Source organism: Dipodomys ordii, unplaced genomic scaffold (assembly GCF_000151885.1).
Source record: "Dipodomys ordii isolate 6190 unplaced genomic scaffold, Dord_2.0 Scaffold58, whole genome shotgun sequence".
Classification (NCBI taxonomy): Eukaryota; Metazoa; Chordata; class Mammalia; order Rodentia; family Heteromyidae; genus Dipodomys; species Dipodomys ordii.
In genome coordinates this window covers 9,589,554-9,605,163 of record NW_012267274.1, presented here as the reverse complement: position 1 = coordinate 9,605,163, position 15,610 = coordinate 9,589,554, and the positions used below count along the sequence as shown (strand labels likewise).

The window sequence follows — 15,610 nt, the reverse complement described above, 5'->3', positions numbered from 1 at the left end:
ATGTGGCCCTGTGGTGTAAAGTGATAGACCACTATAGCCTTGAGCAGAAGAGCTCAGGAAGTGCCCAGGCTCAGAGTTCAAGCCCCATGACTGACAAAAAAAAAAAAAAAAAGAACAATGTAAGGGCTGGGAATATGGCTTACTGGTAGAGTGCTTGCCTAGCATGCATGAAGCCCTGGGTTCGATTCCTCAGTATTGCATAAAGTAGAAAAAGCCACAAGTGATGCTGTGGCTCAAATAGTAGAACTCTAGTCTTAAGCAAAAGAAAAAGCAGCTGAGGGACAGTGCCCAGGCCCTGAGTTCAAGCCAAGGCAAACAACAACAAAAAAATGTATATGGTCTTGGGTAAAGTCAGAGCCATAATTTGCAAGACCCATGGGAAAGGAGAGCACAACACTCCTTATTTGGAAATTATTGAGAATTTTTTTTTTTTGTCGGTCATGGGGCTTGAACTCTGGGCCTGGGTACTGTCCCTCAGCTCTTCAGCTCAAGGCGAGCGCTCTACCACTTGAGCTACAGCGCCACTTCCGGTTTTCTGGTGGTTTATTGGAGATAAGAGTCTCACGGTCTCTCCTGCCCGGGCTGGCTTTGAACCGTGATCCTCAGATCTCAGCCTCCTGAGTAGCTAGGATTACAGGCATGAGCCACCAGCGCCCGGCTTATTGAGAATTTTTAAAAGAACATTAAACTAAGTTTGCTGTTTGCCTTGACAGCTGCACTGTGTAGTGTGCCACCTATCAGCCAGACAGGCTTTTTGTTGGATTTTCCTCCCCCCTCTTCTTTGTTGAATACTAAATCAATTGGGGGACATTTGTAGAGAAAAACAGGCCTTCCATCCCATGCCTTCAACATCCAGGTGCCTGGCACAGGGCCAGCACTCAGTAATTTACTCAACTATTTCCCTATCTGATTGCTCTACAGACTGACTTTCCTGGGTGGAGGCAGCATCTGTGTAAATGCCCACAAAGTGTGGATGGAATCAGAAAAGCGGAGCCTAGATCAAGCTGACTCAATAGCTAATGACATGAAAAATTCAAGTATTTTAAAGTATGTTTATTTTATATTTTACATCAAGCACTTTAATCAAAATTCAATCTCTGGATTTAATATAGATCCTTTATAATTACATCTAATCATTATTTGAAAATACACACTGAACTAAGTCAGCTAGTGAATAAAATAACTGTAAACTAGAAACCTCAGGGACAGGGTCATGCATGATCAGTTAAGTCACGTTTCCACCGTGTTTTAGTCTCAATTCACATTTGTTTCCATCACACAGACATCCATTTTGAGTTAGCTTGGACAGCAGAGCCTAATAACATAAAGCTATGTTGTCTTAAAGGAAATTCAGTTTAATACAAAGAACTTCAAGAAGAAAAATCAGGACTCTTGATCAGAAGCCTTCTGTACTTGGGTTACTTTGGAGCAACGAAAGTCTGGAAGGCTAAGGAGGAAGTGTTTTCTTTGCCCACTAAAAACATGATCAATAAGGACATTGCCAATAAAGGACTTCTGTTGGCTACTAACTACTGCCTGGACAAAGTTTTAGCCAGTGTTACAAAAAAGAAAACATTAAGAATGATATCTCTCCAGGAAATGGAAACAAGAGGGGTTTCTTTGTTAAAGAGAAATAGAAGTATCTATAAATACAAGCATGATTGGGTTTTTCCTTCTATAAATAATCTTTGAAATGCAAAAAGGGCGCCAGCTGAGGTTGTTTTCTGTAGTGAAGGTTCAGGTGCACACAGATCATCTACTGATGGACCTTCTCAAAGTATTCTTTGGAAGCTGTTGGACTTGGCTTGATCTGAAAGTATAAAGCCAATTAATTAGATAATGGTGACTTTGTAATAACAGTTTCAAAAGTAAGTTAAAAGCTCCCAGTTTTGAACTAAAGCTCCTTCTTAGACTGGTCTGTTTCCTTCTAAATATATGGAGGGAAATTATTCCATACATAGCCTCAATCATCCTATAGCCCACCCCCTACCCACAGCCTTACCCCATGGGTACTATCTGCACTCTTGCTTCAAGGTGGGCTTTCTTGGTAGAAGAGAAGACCTGGGACCCTCTACTGGATTCCCACTGCTTTTTTGTTGGTCGGTCTTGGGGCTTGAACTCTGGGCTTGGGCACTGTCCCTGCGCTCTTCAGCTCAAGGCGAGTGCTCTACTGCTTAAGCCACAGTGCCACTTCCGGTTTTCTAGTGGTTTATTGAAGAGTCTCACAGACTTTCCTGCCCAGGCTGGCTTTGAACCGCGATCCTCAGATCTCAGCCTCCTGAGTAGCTAGGATTACAGGCGTGAGGCACTGGTGCCCGGCTTCCCACAGCTTTTGAGAGAACTTACAGTAGGAGAATCTGGTGTCCAGTTTGCTGGGCAGACTTCTCCATGGGTTTCCACAAACTGGAACGCCTTCACCAAGCGGAGGGTCTCTTCCACGCTCCGGCCCACTGGCAGGTCATTGACACTCAGATGCTTGATGACTCCATTGGGGTCAATTATGAAGAGACCTCTGTGTCAGATTTATCCTCATTAGTACATCAACAGCACTGGATGTTGCAACAAGTCAACACATGCCCTTCTGCTTTTGGTTCTTTTTCTAATAAAGCACTTATTAAATTAAGCCTTTATAAACTGGAGGCATGGCTCAAGTGTAGGGCCCCAGCCTTGAGTACAAAAGCCAAAAATGGAGTTTTCACTGTTGTACAAAAAGCTCACCATCTCTCATTAATGACAGATGTTTTAATAATAGCATGACTGAACTAGGTCACCACAGAAAACATAAAATATGGTCACGTGTAAATTCACCAATGTGCTCCAAATGTCACACATTATCTGAAAGACAATGAATTCAAGAGTAAGACTTCTTAGCAGTGATTTGGCAAGCATTCTTTGGACTGTTGTATCAAATCTGGGCAAGAAATTCTACACAAATGAGAAGGGATGTGGATATATCTTTTTTTTTGGGGGGGGGTCCAGTCGTGGGGCCTGAACTCTGGGCCTGGGTGCTGTCCCTCAGCTCTTCAGCTCAAGGCTAGTGCTCTACCACTAGAGCCACAGCGCCACTTCCAGCTTTTTCTTTTTGCTCATGTGGTGCTGAGGAATCAAACCCAGGGCCTCATGTATGCAAGGCAAGCACTCTACCACTGAGCCACCTTCCCAGGCCGGATATATCTTATTGTAAGCAATAAATATTTATTAAATGAATGGTGTTGATGGGAGGAAACCTTGGGAAAATGTTTGAAGAGAATATGCTGGTCCTGACTTCATGTAATAGATGCCTGGGTTCATGCAATAGCAGCAATCATCTAAGATGACCTCCTCCTCCTAAGACTGATTGTGCAGCTGTTACTTAGACACCAATATACCAATAGGAACCTTTAACCCAGAGCTTTTGTTTTTTTGTTTTCCAGTGCATTCTCAGCCATGCTGCTTTACTGCTAAAAGCGTGTGCGCACAGACACACACACACACCCCGACACACACACAACACACAGAGGTGCACTTTCCAAACTCATGCAACAGTTACTTTTTACATCAAGGAATAAAATTTCTTCTTCAAAATGCTCGACAATGCATAGATTAAAAAAGCAAGTTGCCTTCTGTAATACTTTACACATAACATTTATTTACTATTATCTTCTGTACCAGTGGAGCAACGGAGAACATGTAGACAGTAAGCAATTCTGAACTTAACGGAGAGTAAATTAAACCTTTGTGAAAGATACTCCAATATTAATCCTTTTAACTACAGAGAAGTGACTTTTTTTTCTCTCAAAACTAGAACTGTTATTTAAAGACAAAGTACTACCAGAATTCCAGTCTTAACTCAGGGAGGGCCAATGTTGGGATCAAACCTAGTGCTACATAGGTGGTAGGCAGGGGCTCCACCAGGGCTACATCCCCAGGGCAAATATTTTAATCGGTGGGCTGGGAAGGTGGCTCAGTGGTAAAGCGCTTGCCTTGCATGCATGAGGCCCTGGGTTCAATTCCTCAGCAAAAAGAAAAAAGCCAGAAGTGGCGCTGTGGCTCAAATGGTAGAGCACTAGCCTTGAGCTGTAGAGCTGAGGGACAGCGCCCAGGCCCAGAGTTCAGGCTCCACGACTGGACCCCAAAAAGAAAAAAAAAAATTTTAATCAGTGACAACATACTGCCAGCAAAGGAGACAATATGTTTTCAAAATAATCTGTAACAAAGCAGTGGTAGAGACAGCTATGAGCAAAAACAAACAAAACAACAACAACAAAAAGCCAGAAGCAGCAAGCGCGTGCACACACACAGCTTTAACACACAAAAAATTGTGCAGTCTAACCAATTCATCAACAATAAAGCTCTGGTTACCAAACACAGCAAAGACAGAAACCAAATTGCAGATTAACCCAGAGCTTTTAACAGTCTCTTAAAGGATGTAAAATGCCTGACGTCAACCCTTCAGAGAAAGGGCAAGTTAAAGGTAGGCAGGCACCAGTAGTTCATGCCTGTAATCATAGTTACTTAGGAGGTTGAGATTGGGAGAATCATAGTTCAAGTCCAACCTGGCAGAAAAGCAGAACACTAAGGTATAAAGAACCTCTCCCTCTCTGGCCTGGCTCTAGTGCTGTTCCAGAAGGGGGCCGGCTGGGATAGACCAGACAGACAGAGGCAACGGGGCTCACAGACTCAGGAAAGACACTATCAGCTACACTCGGCATAGACTTAGTGCCTCTTCTCCCTTACTCCTAATACTAATGCTAGTAGGGGTGATTGCAAAATTATCGAGACCATGTGTGGAAAACCTCTGCATGCCAACTCTGAGAAAGCAAGCTTACTAAAGGAACATACTAATCACCTCCAGGTCAACAAAGCCCAAGCTACCATGTGTATCCAAGTGCTGAACTCCTAGCTATAAGTCAAGAGGAGAGCACTGTGAGGAGGCAGGGCAGGTGAGCTGGTTCAAGCACCCGCAGCAAAACCACAAAGCACCTGAGGTCAGGTTCCCCCAATCCCTCCTTCAGCCAGCAGTGGCCTCAACTGTATGGGAGAATGGACCAGTGTCGCATCAATACATGAACATCCTCTCTCTTTTTTTGGCCAGTCGTGGGGCCTGAACTCTGGGCCTGAGCGCCGTCCATCACCTCTTTAGCTCTAGGCTAGTGCTCTACACTTGAGCCAGTGGGCCACTTCTGGCTTTTTCTGCTTATATGGTGCTGAGGAATCAAACCCAGGGCTTCATGCATGCCAGGCAAGCACTCTACCGCTGAGCCACCTTCCTAGCCCCATGAACATCCTTCTCTAAGAGAAGAGCTAGATAGGGCTCATCCATGTTAGCCACTTCTGAAAGCTGTCCACGCTCACAGGAAGTTATTTAATCAACACCTATGAAGACTAAAATTGAGGATTTTTTTTTGTTGCTGTTTTGGCGTTTTTGTTTGAAATCACACCACTGTACCTCTATGGAGGCGGTATAGCATCTAAGCCACCCTACTAGCCACTTTTCTGTGTTATTTTCAAAACAGACTCTCAATTTCTGGGGCTGTGATCCTCCTATCTGTGCTTCTCTGATCATGTGTGCCATTGCACTCAGGCCCTGTGTTTTGCCCTGTAGCTTGAGATGATAGACACACACCGCTATTCCCAGCTTGCTCAAGCTTTAATATCCCATTTCTGCTTTCCAGGAGCTAGGATTATGGGCTTGACTCACCATGTACAGCTATGTTTTTGCTTATGCTTTTCCTGGAAGTGGTGCTGTGGCTTTAAGTGGTAGAGTAGTAGCCTTGAGCACAAAGAGGCTCAGGGACAGCACCCAGGCCCTGAGTTCAAGTTCCACAACCAACAAAATAAATAAAATAGGTACTGAAAAAATGCTTTTCCAGCCAGGTGCTGGTGGCTCACACCTGTAATCATAGCTACTCAGAAGACTGAGACATGAGGATGGTGGTTCAAAACCATCCCACACAGATAAACCAGAGACATATCTCTAATTAACCAGCAAAATACTCAAAGTATACTTTGTGGTAGAATACTAAGTGGTAGAATGCCAGCTTGAACAAAAAAGACAAGCAAGAGCAATAGACCTTAAATTCAATCTCTAGTACTGGCACCAAAAAAACCTTTTCCAAAATAAACTTTAAAAATTTAAGCCAGCACTGGTAGCTTACACCAGTAATCCTAGATACTAAGAAGGCTGAGTATGAAGCCAGTCTGGGCAGGAAAATCTGTGAGACTCTTTTCCTTTTCTTCTGTGATACTCTTATCTCCAATTAACCACCAAAAAGCTGAAAGTGGCTGAGTGCTGGTGGCTCATACCTGTAATCATAGCTACTTAGGAGGTTGAGATCTGAGGATCGGGATAAAAAGCCAGCCGAGGCAGGAAGGCCAAGAGACTCTTATCTCCAATTAACCTGGGGAAAACTAGAAGTGGCGTTGTGGCTCTAGTGGTAGAGCGCCTCCTTGATCTTTGAGCTGAAGGACAGCACCCAGGTCCAGAGTTCAAGCCCCACGACAGACAAAAAAAAAAAAAGCTGAGGAGCTGGGAAGGTGGCTCAGTGGTAGAGTGCTTGCCTTGCATGCCTGAGGCCCTGGGTTCAATTCCTCAGCACCACATAAGCAAAAAAAAAGAAAAAAAAAGCCGGAAGTGGCGCTGTTGCTCAAGTGGTAGAGCCCTAGCCTTGAGCTGAAGAGCTGAGGGACAGTGCCCAAGCCCAGAGTTCAGGCCCCATGACTGGACCCATAAAAAAAAAAAAAAAAGCTGAAAGTGGAGCTGTGGCTCAAGTGGTAAAGCGCTATCCTTGAGCAAAAAAGCTGAAGGACAGCATGGAGGCCCTGAGTTCAGCCCCAGGATAAAAAAGAAAGAAGGGAGGATGGGGGAGGGGGAGGGAAGGAGAAAGGAGAGGGAGGGGGAGGGGGCAGGGAGAGAGATAGGGAAGAAGGAAGGGAGGAAAGGGGGAAGGAGGGAAGGAAGGGGGAGGAAGAAAGGGAGAGAAGGAGGGAGAGGGAGGGAAATGGAAGAAGAAAGAAAGGGAAAGGGAAGGAAATGAATGTAAAAGACAAACTAAAAGATCCAACAAAGAAAAAAATACCACCACACACACACACACACACACACACACACACACACACGAGTTTCTAAAGTCCATGTAAGTCCTCTAAGAGGTTGGACAACACTAAATACAGAAAACCATGAGGAACACAATCTTACCTGAGTGCAAGACCAGGACCTTCCAACAGTACACCATAATCCCGGGAAATTTGTTTGGTTAAATCCGACAAGAGTGCAATGTTCATGTGGCCCAAGCCTCCATTCTAATAAAAATGCAAACACAAAATGGCTGCTGGGCAGTCTTACAGCTGTGGACCATGCAACAATGTTTGAAACCAACAACAATGGCAACATGTAAAAATTAACAGTAACTGCACTTGTAACAGCAAATGTACACCAATAAATCCTTCCTATTAACTAATTTCCTCCCTTAGTCATGCTAGCATAAATTCTATTACCATGATCATTTCATAGATAAGGTACTTAACAGAAAGGTTAAGTTCATTTCTTTAGTTCAGAGCTAGAAAGAGGCAGAGCAAGGATTTAAACCCAGCTGATACTGTTGGTCTTTTTCTAATTTTCAAAGCATTGTTTGGGTTAAAGATAGATTTTGGAAATATAAAAATGGAAGAGAAATACTGAATGATTTGATATTGATAGTCTCAGCATAGCCAGAAACACTGACCATGCACAACAGTGAAACCAATTTCAGTGCAATAAACATACATGCAGTGTCACAGGAGACAAAGCTACAAATAGTCCACTTTGGACTGGCCGTGCTTTGACCACTTCTAGGTCGCTCTTTATGGGATCTGAGTGTTAAGGTGCTGGGGGAAGGGTGACATGATGGGCAGCAGGTACACAGTTAAAGGTAGATGGAAGGAAGAAGCTTCTGGCTTCCATGGCACAACAAAGTGATCACAAAGGACCAAAAAGAGATTTGGGGGGGGGAGGGGTGCTGGTCCTGGGACTTAATCTGGGGAGGGGCGCTAGGGAGCTGTCCCTGAGCTTTTGTGCTTAAAGGTAGCACTCAACTATTTGAGCCACAGCTCTACTTCTGGCTTTTTATAGCAGCTAGTTGGAGATGAGAGATCCAGACTTTCCTGACCCGGCCAGCTTTGAAACCATGATCCTCAGACCCTCAGTCTAAGTAATCAGGATTATAGACATGAGCATGAGCCACTGTTGCCCAACTAAAATCGAGGATTTTGAATATCCACACCACAAAGAAATGATCAATATTTGAGTTGATACAAATGTCAACTAGGGAAGTGTGGTGTGTCTCAAGTGATAGGGTACTAATCTTGACTACAAAGAGGCTCAGGGACAATGCCCAAGCCCTGAGTTCAAGCCCCACAACAACAAAAAAGTTTGTTTCTGGGGCTGGGAATGTGGCTTAGTGGTAGAGTGCTTGCCTACCATGCATGAAGCCCTGGGTTTGATTCCTCAGTACCACATAAACAGAAAAAGCCAAAAGTGGTGCTGTAGCTCAAGTGGTAGAGTGCTAGCCTTGAGCAAAAAAGCTCAGGGAGGGGCTGGGAAGGTGGCTCAGTGGTAGAGTGCTTGCCTTGCATGCCTTGCATGCCTGAGGCCCTGGGTTCGATTCCCCAGCACCACATAAGCAAAAAGAAAAAAGCCAGAAGTGGCCCTATGGCTCAAGTGGTAGAGTGCTAGCCTTGAGCTGAAGAGCTGAGGGACAGCGCCCAGGCCCAGAGTTCAGGCCCCACGACTAGACCCAAAAAAAAAAAAAGCTCAGGGACAGTGCCCAGACCTTGAGTTCAAGCCCCAGGACTTGCAAAAAGGAAAAAAAAGTCTGATTTGATCATCTGACAATGCACGTGCACACATAAAATTATCACATTGTCTCATAAACAACAGAACGTTTTTACTGTAGATTATATATTATTGGTCCACTAAAAATAAAACAAAAAAGGTCATGAGTGCACAGCGAAGTGACTGGTGATGTACCTTCCTTGGTGTATTGATCCAGGCAAGATGGCTGAAGTGGGAGTCCACCGAAACGGCAATGACCTCACAGTTCACGTCGTGAAACTCATTGGCTTTGTCACTAAAAGCAACAATTTCTGTAGGACACACAAAGGTGCTTGGGGGGAAAACAGAGCTTCATCAGACAATTTAGAAATAAGAACTTAAAATGTGATTATTAAATATTCTCAACATGAGTTCCATTTGCTCAACGCTGAAAACGCAAACCGACAGGCATCCTCAAGGGAACCCTCAGGGACTCCAGTGTCACATCACACTAGGGAGCCACTACCTTCCATCTCTCTCTCTCTCTCTCTTTTCTTTTTCGTGCCAGTAGTGGGATTTGAACTCAGGGTTCTACAATCTTGCATAGCTTTTTCCGCTCAAAGTTATCCCTTTACAATTTGACCCACATCTCTACTTCCAGCTTTCTGCGAGTTAACTGGAGATCAGAGCCTCATGGACTTTTCTGCCTAAGCTGTCTTCAAACCACAATCCTCATGAAATCTCAGCCTCCTGAACAGGCATGAGCCACCAGTTCCTGGCTCCTTTCATACCTTCTTATTGAAGGAATTATACCAAAAAACAAGAAGAGAGCCATTCTAAAGTTTTTTTTAAAAAACTAGTTAGCCTTATTTTAAACAAAACCAAACCATATAGTTTCTTATCCTTCCTTTTCTCATTTCCCCCAAAGTTTCCCAGACTGTCTTAGGGAACCACAGCTGCAAAGTACTAAGACAGGGTCACATTCAACTCCAACATTCTTCCCACTTAATTACATCACTAAATGAGGAGCAGGTCATCAGTGACAAGGGGTCAGAAAGAACTCCCTCCCTGACCATAAGATACCGTACAAATGGGCAGTTTTGGTGTGAGGTAGAGAACAGTGCTTGCTTCTAGAATGATAGGGAAATATCATAGAAATCACTTACAAATCCAAAGGGTAGAAGAAAAGCACCAAGTATTTCCCCTTAAAGTCATCAAGGCTAAGCTCTTTGAACTCTCCATTGACAACAGCTGTGCCTTTAAAGTAAGGCGCATGCTGGGTGACGGCGGGAGCATAAGATGAGGAACCTAGGAAAAAATAAAACCAAATAAAGAAGCCACACCCATAGTAATTCACCATTTGTCAGCAGTACATGATCTTATTTAAACTCTTATAGTAATTAATTAGTAATACAAATTCAGTTCAACTGTCCATCTTAGGTACAGTAACTTTTCCTGCACAAGATTCGAAACTGGGGGCTGGGAAGGTGGCTCAGTGGTAGAGCACTTGCCTTGCATGCCTGAGGCCCTGGGTTCGATTCCTCAGCACCACATAAGCAAAAAGAAAAAAGCCGGAAGTGGTGCTGTGGCTCAAGTGGTAGAGCGCTAGCCTTGAGCTGAAGAGCTGAGGGACAGCGCCCAGGCCCAGAGTTCAGGCCCCACGACCGGACAAAAAAAAAAAAAAAAAAAGATTCGAAACTGGGCACCAATTCAACTCAAGGCACTTTGGAAACTAAAAGAAGGGAGACAAAGGCATGAGGGAGGACTTAGGGAAGATGTGAGACTTGGAGATTAATTCTAAACGCAGGTTAGATTTTGTCAAGTAGAGGACATGGTAAGAAGCATGGAGGACTGGCAGGAAGAGACAGGGCAGAAAAGTGCTCCTGGCACAGTTTGATTACAACGCACTATGGTGGGAAGAAGAGCAGAAGACAAAGTAGGCGAGAACGGGTTGCAGGCCAGGCCAGGCAGGTCCTCCAGTGTCAGGCAGCAGAGTCTATACTTCACAGAAGAGATAAGGGAGTCAGGCAGGAGTGGATTTATGGCTGTTTGGGGGAAGATTAGTTAGGAAGGAGCATAAGACTGATGGTAAGTGGTGATTTCAGTTATCTCAGTGAGTGGTCCTTTGGTGTGGCAGGGAACAGAAAGAAAAGAATAGACACAGAGATGTATCAAGACTGGAAAGGAGGGCTGGGGTGTAATACATTTTGCCTAGCAAGTGTGAACGCCTGATTCCACCCCAGCACCAATTTCCCACTCCCACCAAAACCAACCAATCAAACAAGCACCTGGAGAAGACTTGCTTCTACCTGGAAATGAGGGACAAAGAGTTCAGTGTCAAACTGTCTAGGCCACCCTTTACACACAGCAAGCCCAGTAGGAATCTGAGAAATACCACCCCTTTCACCCCCACACCCATTCCCTTCAACCTAGTTTAAAAGCTCTGGCAACCAGTAAGGAAATGAGACAAGTGTAATGCAGCTGAGTGATTCTCAATCCTGGCTGCACATTACAATTATCCAGTGAACTTCTAAACATTACTTATCCCTGGTTCACCCCAGACACTGCATTAATGTGTTTGGGATGGGACATATTGTTTCTATTTTACCCAGTTATCTTTTCATTATTAAGTTGTTGTGAATTCTTTAGACATCTTAGATAAAAACACTTTTTTACCTAAGAATTATATTCTTTAAGCTATGGCTTAGCTTTTTTTTTTTTTTTTTATGTTTTCTGATGGGTAGATCCTAACATTTCGATGCTGTCAATGAAGCACTGCAGATAATTCCCTATAGAGCTGCTCTTTAGGTACATCTTCATGCTAGGTTTCAAAAGTTCCAAGGAAAGTCAGGGTTCAGAGGTGCTGTCCTGTCCAAAGACAATGATTCATATTTCCTTTACATGGGAAGCACGTAACACTTACTAGTGCTAAAGGCGAATTTTGCTTGAGAAGAGCCAGACCACAGTTTGTTTGTTAAGCACGTTCTTCTAGAAGCAACATGCCTAAGGGCTGCAGAGGTAGAAATACTCTGAGAGATGGTGCTTGCATGCCGGGCAACCTGTAAAGAGAAGTTTTATATTAGAAAGACTTTCAAGAGCCAGGGGCTGGAGGTTCACAAATGTAATCCTAGCTACTAAGGTTTACAGTTCAGAGCTAGCACCCGCAGTAAAGTCCATTAGATTCTTATCTCCAATTAACCACCACAAAACTGGAAGTGGTGCTTCAGCTCAAGTGGTAAAGCGATAGCCTTGAGCTAAAGAGCTCAGGGACAGTGCCCAGGCCCAGAGTTCAAGCCCCACAATCAACAACAACAACAACAAGAAACTCTCATGAAGGGTGACTGAATCTGGCCCAGCTGAAAGGGCATCATGCCAATGATGGCCTCGGCTGTCCTAGGCTTTGTAAACCAAATTCCAACCACCACCACCACCCCCAAACTCTGCGAAGGACTGGATCTCCCTGTTCTTATCATCCCCCTAGGCTTCCTTCTTCAAGACTGTGAGGAGGGAACTGTAATGACAACAAGACTCAGTCTTGGCTCTAAAAAACAACAGAGGGCTGTCCCTGAGTACAAGGCATTTCCCCGCACCAAGTATTGCCATGTTCCACCAATCAAGGTTTCCTCAGAAACAAGCAAACAAGTAGAGCAAAGTTCATGCTCAGGGAGGCCTTGGAGAGGTTTCAAGGGAAGTGTTTGCTCAACTTTAACGTCGGGCATGACGCAGGAAGGAGGAAGGGCCTGCCTTGAACCCCATGATGAGAAAAGGCAGGGAGGGCAGCAAGAGGTCACTAGGTTGCGCTTACAGAAAAGCGATAGCGGAGGGGGGAGAAAGCGGCTTTTGCTACAGTAGCACTGGTTGCACTCAACATTTAAGAGTGTGCCAGGAGCAGCACCTAGAAGCAGGCGCAGCTCTTTCCTATTTAGGATTCAAGTAAATTGAAGCTCAGAAAGGCGACGTCACTTGGCAAGGTCAAAGTTAGTGACCGAGGCGGGGTCAGGACGCCTGATTCCAGCGCCAGGACCAGGTGCTTTGGTGGAAATGGGGTATGGGGCCGGGGGCAGCGACTCCGCGCAGAGGGACCCGGGCCGTCCGTGGAGGAGGCCTTCGGGTCCGTTACCCGCCCATACCCTCCAAGAAGGGCGAACAGCCCGCAGGCCGGAGCGCGAGCCTGTCCGGGAAGCAGTGCCCATGGCCATCGCAGTGTTTCTGCGCTTGTGCCCAGCCGACAGCCACTCACCGAGGCCCGGAACAACCTCCCGGCAGCAGCCGCCATCTTCAAGTGCACGCGGGAACGGCGGGTCGGGGCGGAGACGCTAGAAGCGAGTCCCGGAGGGGGCGGGACCTCGGCGGGTGGGTGTGGCCTGCACGGGGCGGGGCCAGCAGCTCCTTCTTCCGGCCTTTGGAGGACCGGGAGGGGAAAATTACCTTTACACTTCCTGAGCAGCAAAACACCTGTCCTGCTTGTCGCCCCGACCTAAATAGCTAACTGAGTGCTAGGTATTTGCTTGTTTCCTACTGCTTTAGTGTTTTGGTAACTTTATGTGGAATATAGTTTCTGCTGTGGATAAACCCATTTCCTATTTCCGCCTGAGGCCGTCTTCTGGCTTCTACATGAAATGGAACTAATTATTAATTCAGTTTTAGTTCGTTAATAAGCTAAGTGGCTCAGATACATCAAAGCTTTGTGGGTCTGAAAACATTTAGGGATTGTGTGTGGGCTTCCACTTTGGCCTCTCTTCTCAACATTGGGAAAATTAGAAAAAATTTAAATGTGTTTTAATTAAAAAATTTTTTTATCAATTAATGAAACCAAGAACTTAGTGGTGAGCACAGAAGTTTGAAGCAGCACATCAAAGATAAAACTTACATGGTGGTCCTACAGTATATGTGAGAAATTTCCATCTCTAACTTGTTTTATGGGGTTTTTGTTGTTGTTGATGTTTTTGTCAGTCAAGGGGCTTGAACTCTGGGCCTGGGTGCTGTCCCTGAGCTCTTTAGCTCAAGGTGAGCACTCTTACCACTTGAGCCACAGCACCACTTCTGGTTTTCTGGTGGTTAATTGAAGATAAGAGTCACAGACTTTCCTGCCCATGGCTTTGAACCATGATCCTCAGATCTCAGCTTCCTGAGTAGCTAGGAATACAGGTGTGAGCCACTGGCATGTTTTATGTTTTTATTCACTTGGTTTGGTTGTACTGGGATTTGAACTCAGTGTGCTTCATACAACCACTTAAGCCATGCTTACACATCTTTTTCCAGTGAAATTTTCTGCTTGGCCTGACCTCAAATTGCAATCGTCCAGATATCAACTTCCTGAGTAGCTAGGGTTACAGGTGGGGCCACTGGCACCAAACTGTAGTATTATAACATGAATTTAGAAAGACAAAAACTAGCTTACACACCTGTGGCCCACACTTCTAATCCTAGATACTTAAGAGGCTGAGGATCAAGGTTCAAATCCAGCCCCAGCAGAAAAATCCTTTCTCATCATGGGGTTCAAGACACTTACCTCCAATTAACCACTCAAAAAACCAGAAGTGGTTCAGTGGCTCAAAGTGGTAGAGCACTAGCCTTGAGTAAAAGAGCTCCAGGGCAATGCCCAGGCCCTGAGTTCAAACCCCATGACCAACAACAGAAGGGGATCAGAATGTTGGGGCTCAAAATTGTGAAGGTAAGATACAAGGGTACTCGTAGGATACAATGTGGATGAATGAGAACATTATTCTAAGTGAAAGAAGCCAGACAATTTCCTTTTTAAAAAAATATGAAATATCTAGAATAAGTAAGTCATAGAGACCGAAAGCAAGAGGTGCTTGGGGGAAGGAGGTATGTGATCAAAATAGTTCAAAACTAGATATAATAATTGTACAACATTACGAATTTGCTAAATGCTGAGTTGTACTTTTTAAAGTAGCTAATTTTGTTATATGAATTTCACCCATTTCAATTAAAAAAAAAAAGAAACAGACAACAATAAAATTGTATACTGTGATCCAGACCACTAATTCAATGATAAGAAAATGGAGACTGTGGGCTGGGAAGGTGGCTCAGTGGTAGAGCGCTTGCCTGGCATGTGTGAGGCCCTGGGTTCGATTCTTCAGCACCAAATAAGCAGAAAAAGCTGGAAGTGGTGCTGTGGCTCAAGTGGTAGAGCACTAGCCTTTGTGCTGAATTGCTGAGGGACAGCGCCCAGGCCCAGAGTTTAGGCCCCACGACCAACCAAAAAAAAGAAAGAAAGAAAGAAAGAAAGAAAGAAAGAAAGAAAGAAAATGGTGACTGTTCGAAACGAAAGGACCTTCCCCAAACCATACAGATGGTTAGATACAGAAGAGGACTAGAACTCATAACTCCTTCTTGTCTGAGAAGCCACTATCTGGGGCTATCAGCAGTTTCAGCCCCAAGCATGTCACCAGCCACATGTGAGATAAGATTATTTAGGCTTAATAGCAGCATGGCTTAGCTTTCTGCCTTGCATTTAGCCAGCCCATCTTCCTGCTACTATCCTCTCAAGAGTACATTTCCTGAATCCTCCTCTCCTAGTCTTTCTCTCTCTCCCCTTCTCCCCTACCCCATTTTTTCTGGTCAGCTGTAGGGCTCAAACTCAGTGCCTGGGTTCTGTCTCTGAGCTTTTTTGCTCAAGTTAGCACTCTACCACTTGAATCACACTCCCACTTCCAGCTTTATTTTTTATACGTTTTTTTAATTGTAAAAATACTGTATAGAGGGGTTACAGTTACATGAGCAAGGTAATGAGTTCATTTCCTATCAAGCATTGTTGCCTCCTCCTGTTTTTCCCCTACCATCCCTTCCCTCCCACTTCCACAACTACATCCTCCC

The 15,610-nt window shown here is 44.7% G+C and overlaps 1 protein-coding gene across 1 annotated transcript; it reads right to left on the bottom strand.

The window, feature by feature from the left end:
* Window positions 1–1,032: 1,032 nt before the first annotated feature.
* Prdx3 (peroxiredoxin 3) lies at window positions 1,033–13,102 on the bottom strand. Its single transcript, XM_013021963.1, has 7 exons — window positions 13,011–13,102; window positions 11,694–11,829; window positions 9,937–10,078; window positions 8,987–9,122; window positions 7,178–7,281; window positions 2,347–2,512; window positions 1,033–1,810 (listed from the first exon to the last, which is right to left on the bottom strand). The coding sequence occupies exons 1-7, from the start codon at window positions 13,044–13,046 to the stop codon at window positions 1,757–1,759; spliced, it is 774 nt and encodes a 257-aa protein (XP_012877417.1). The 5' UTR covers window positions 13,047–13,102; the 3' UTR covers window positions 1,033–1,756.
* Window positions 13,103–15,610: the final 2,508 nt, after the last annotated feature.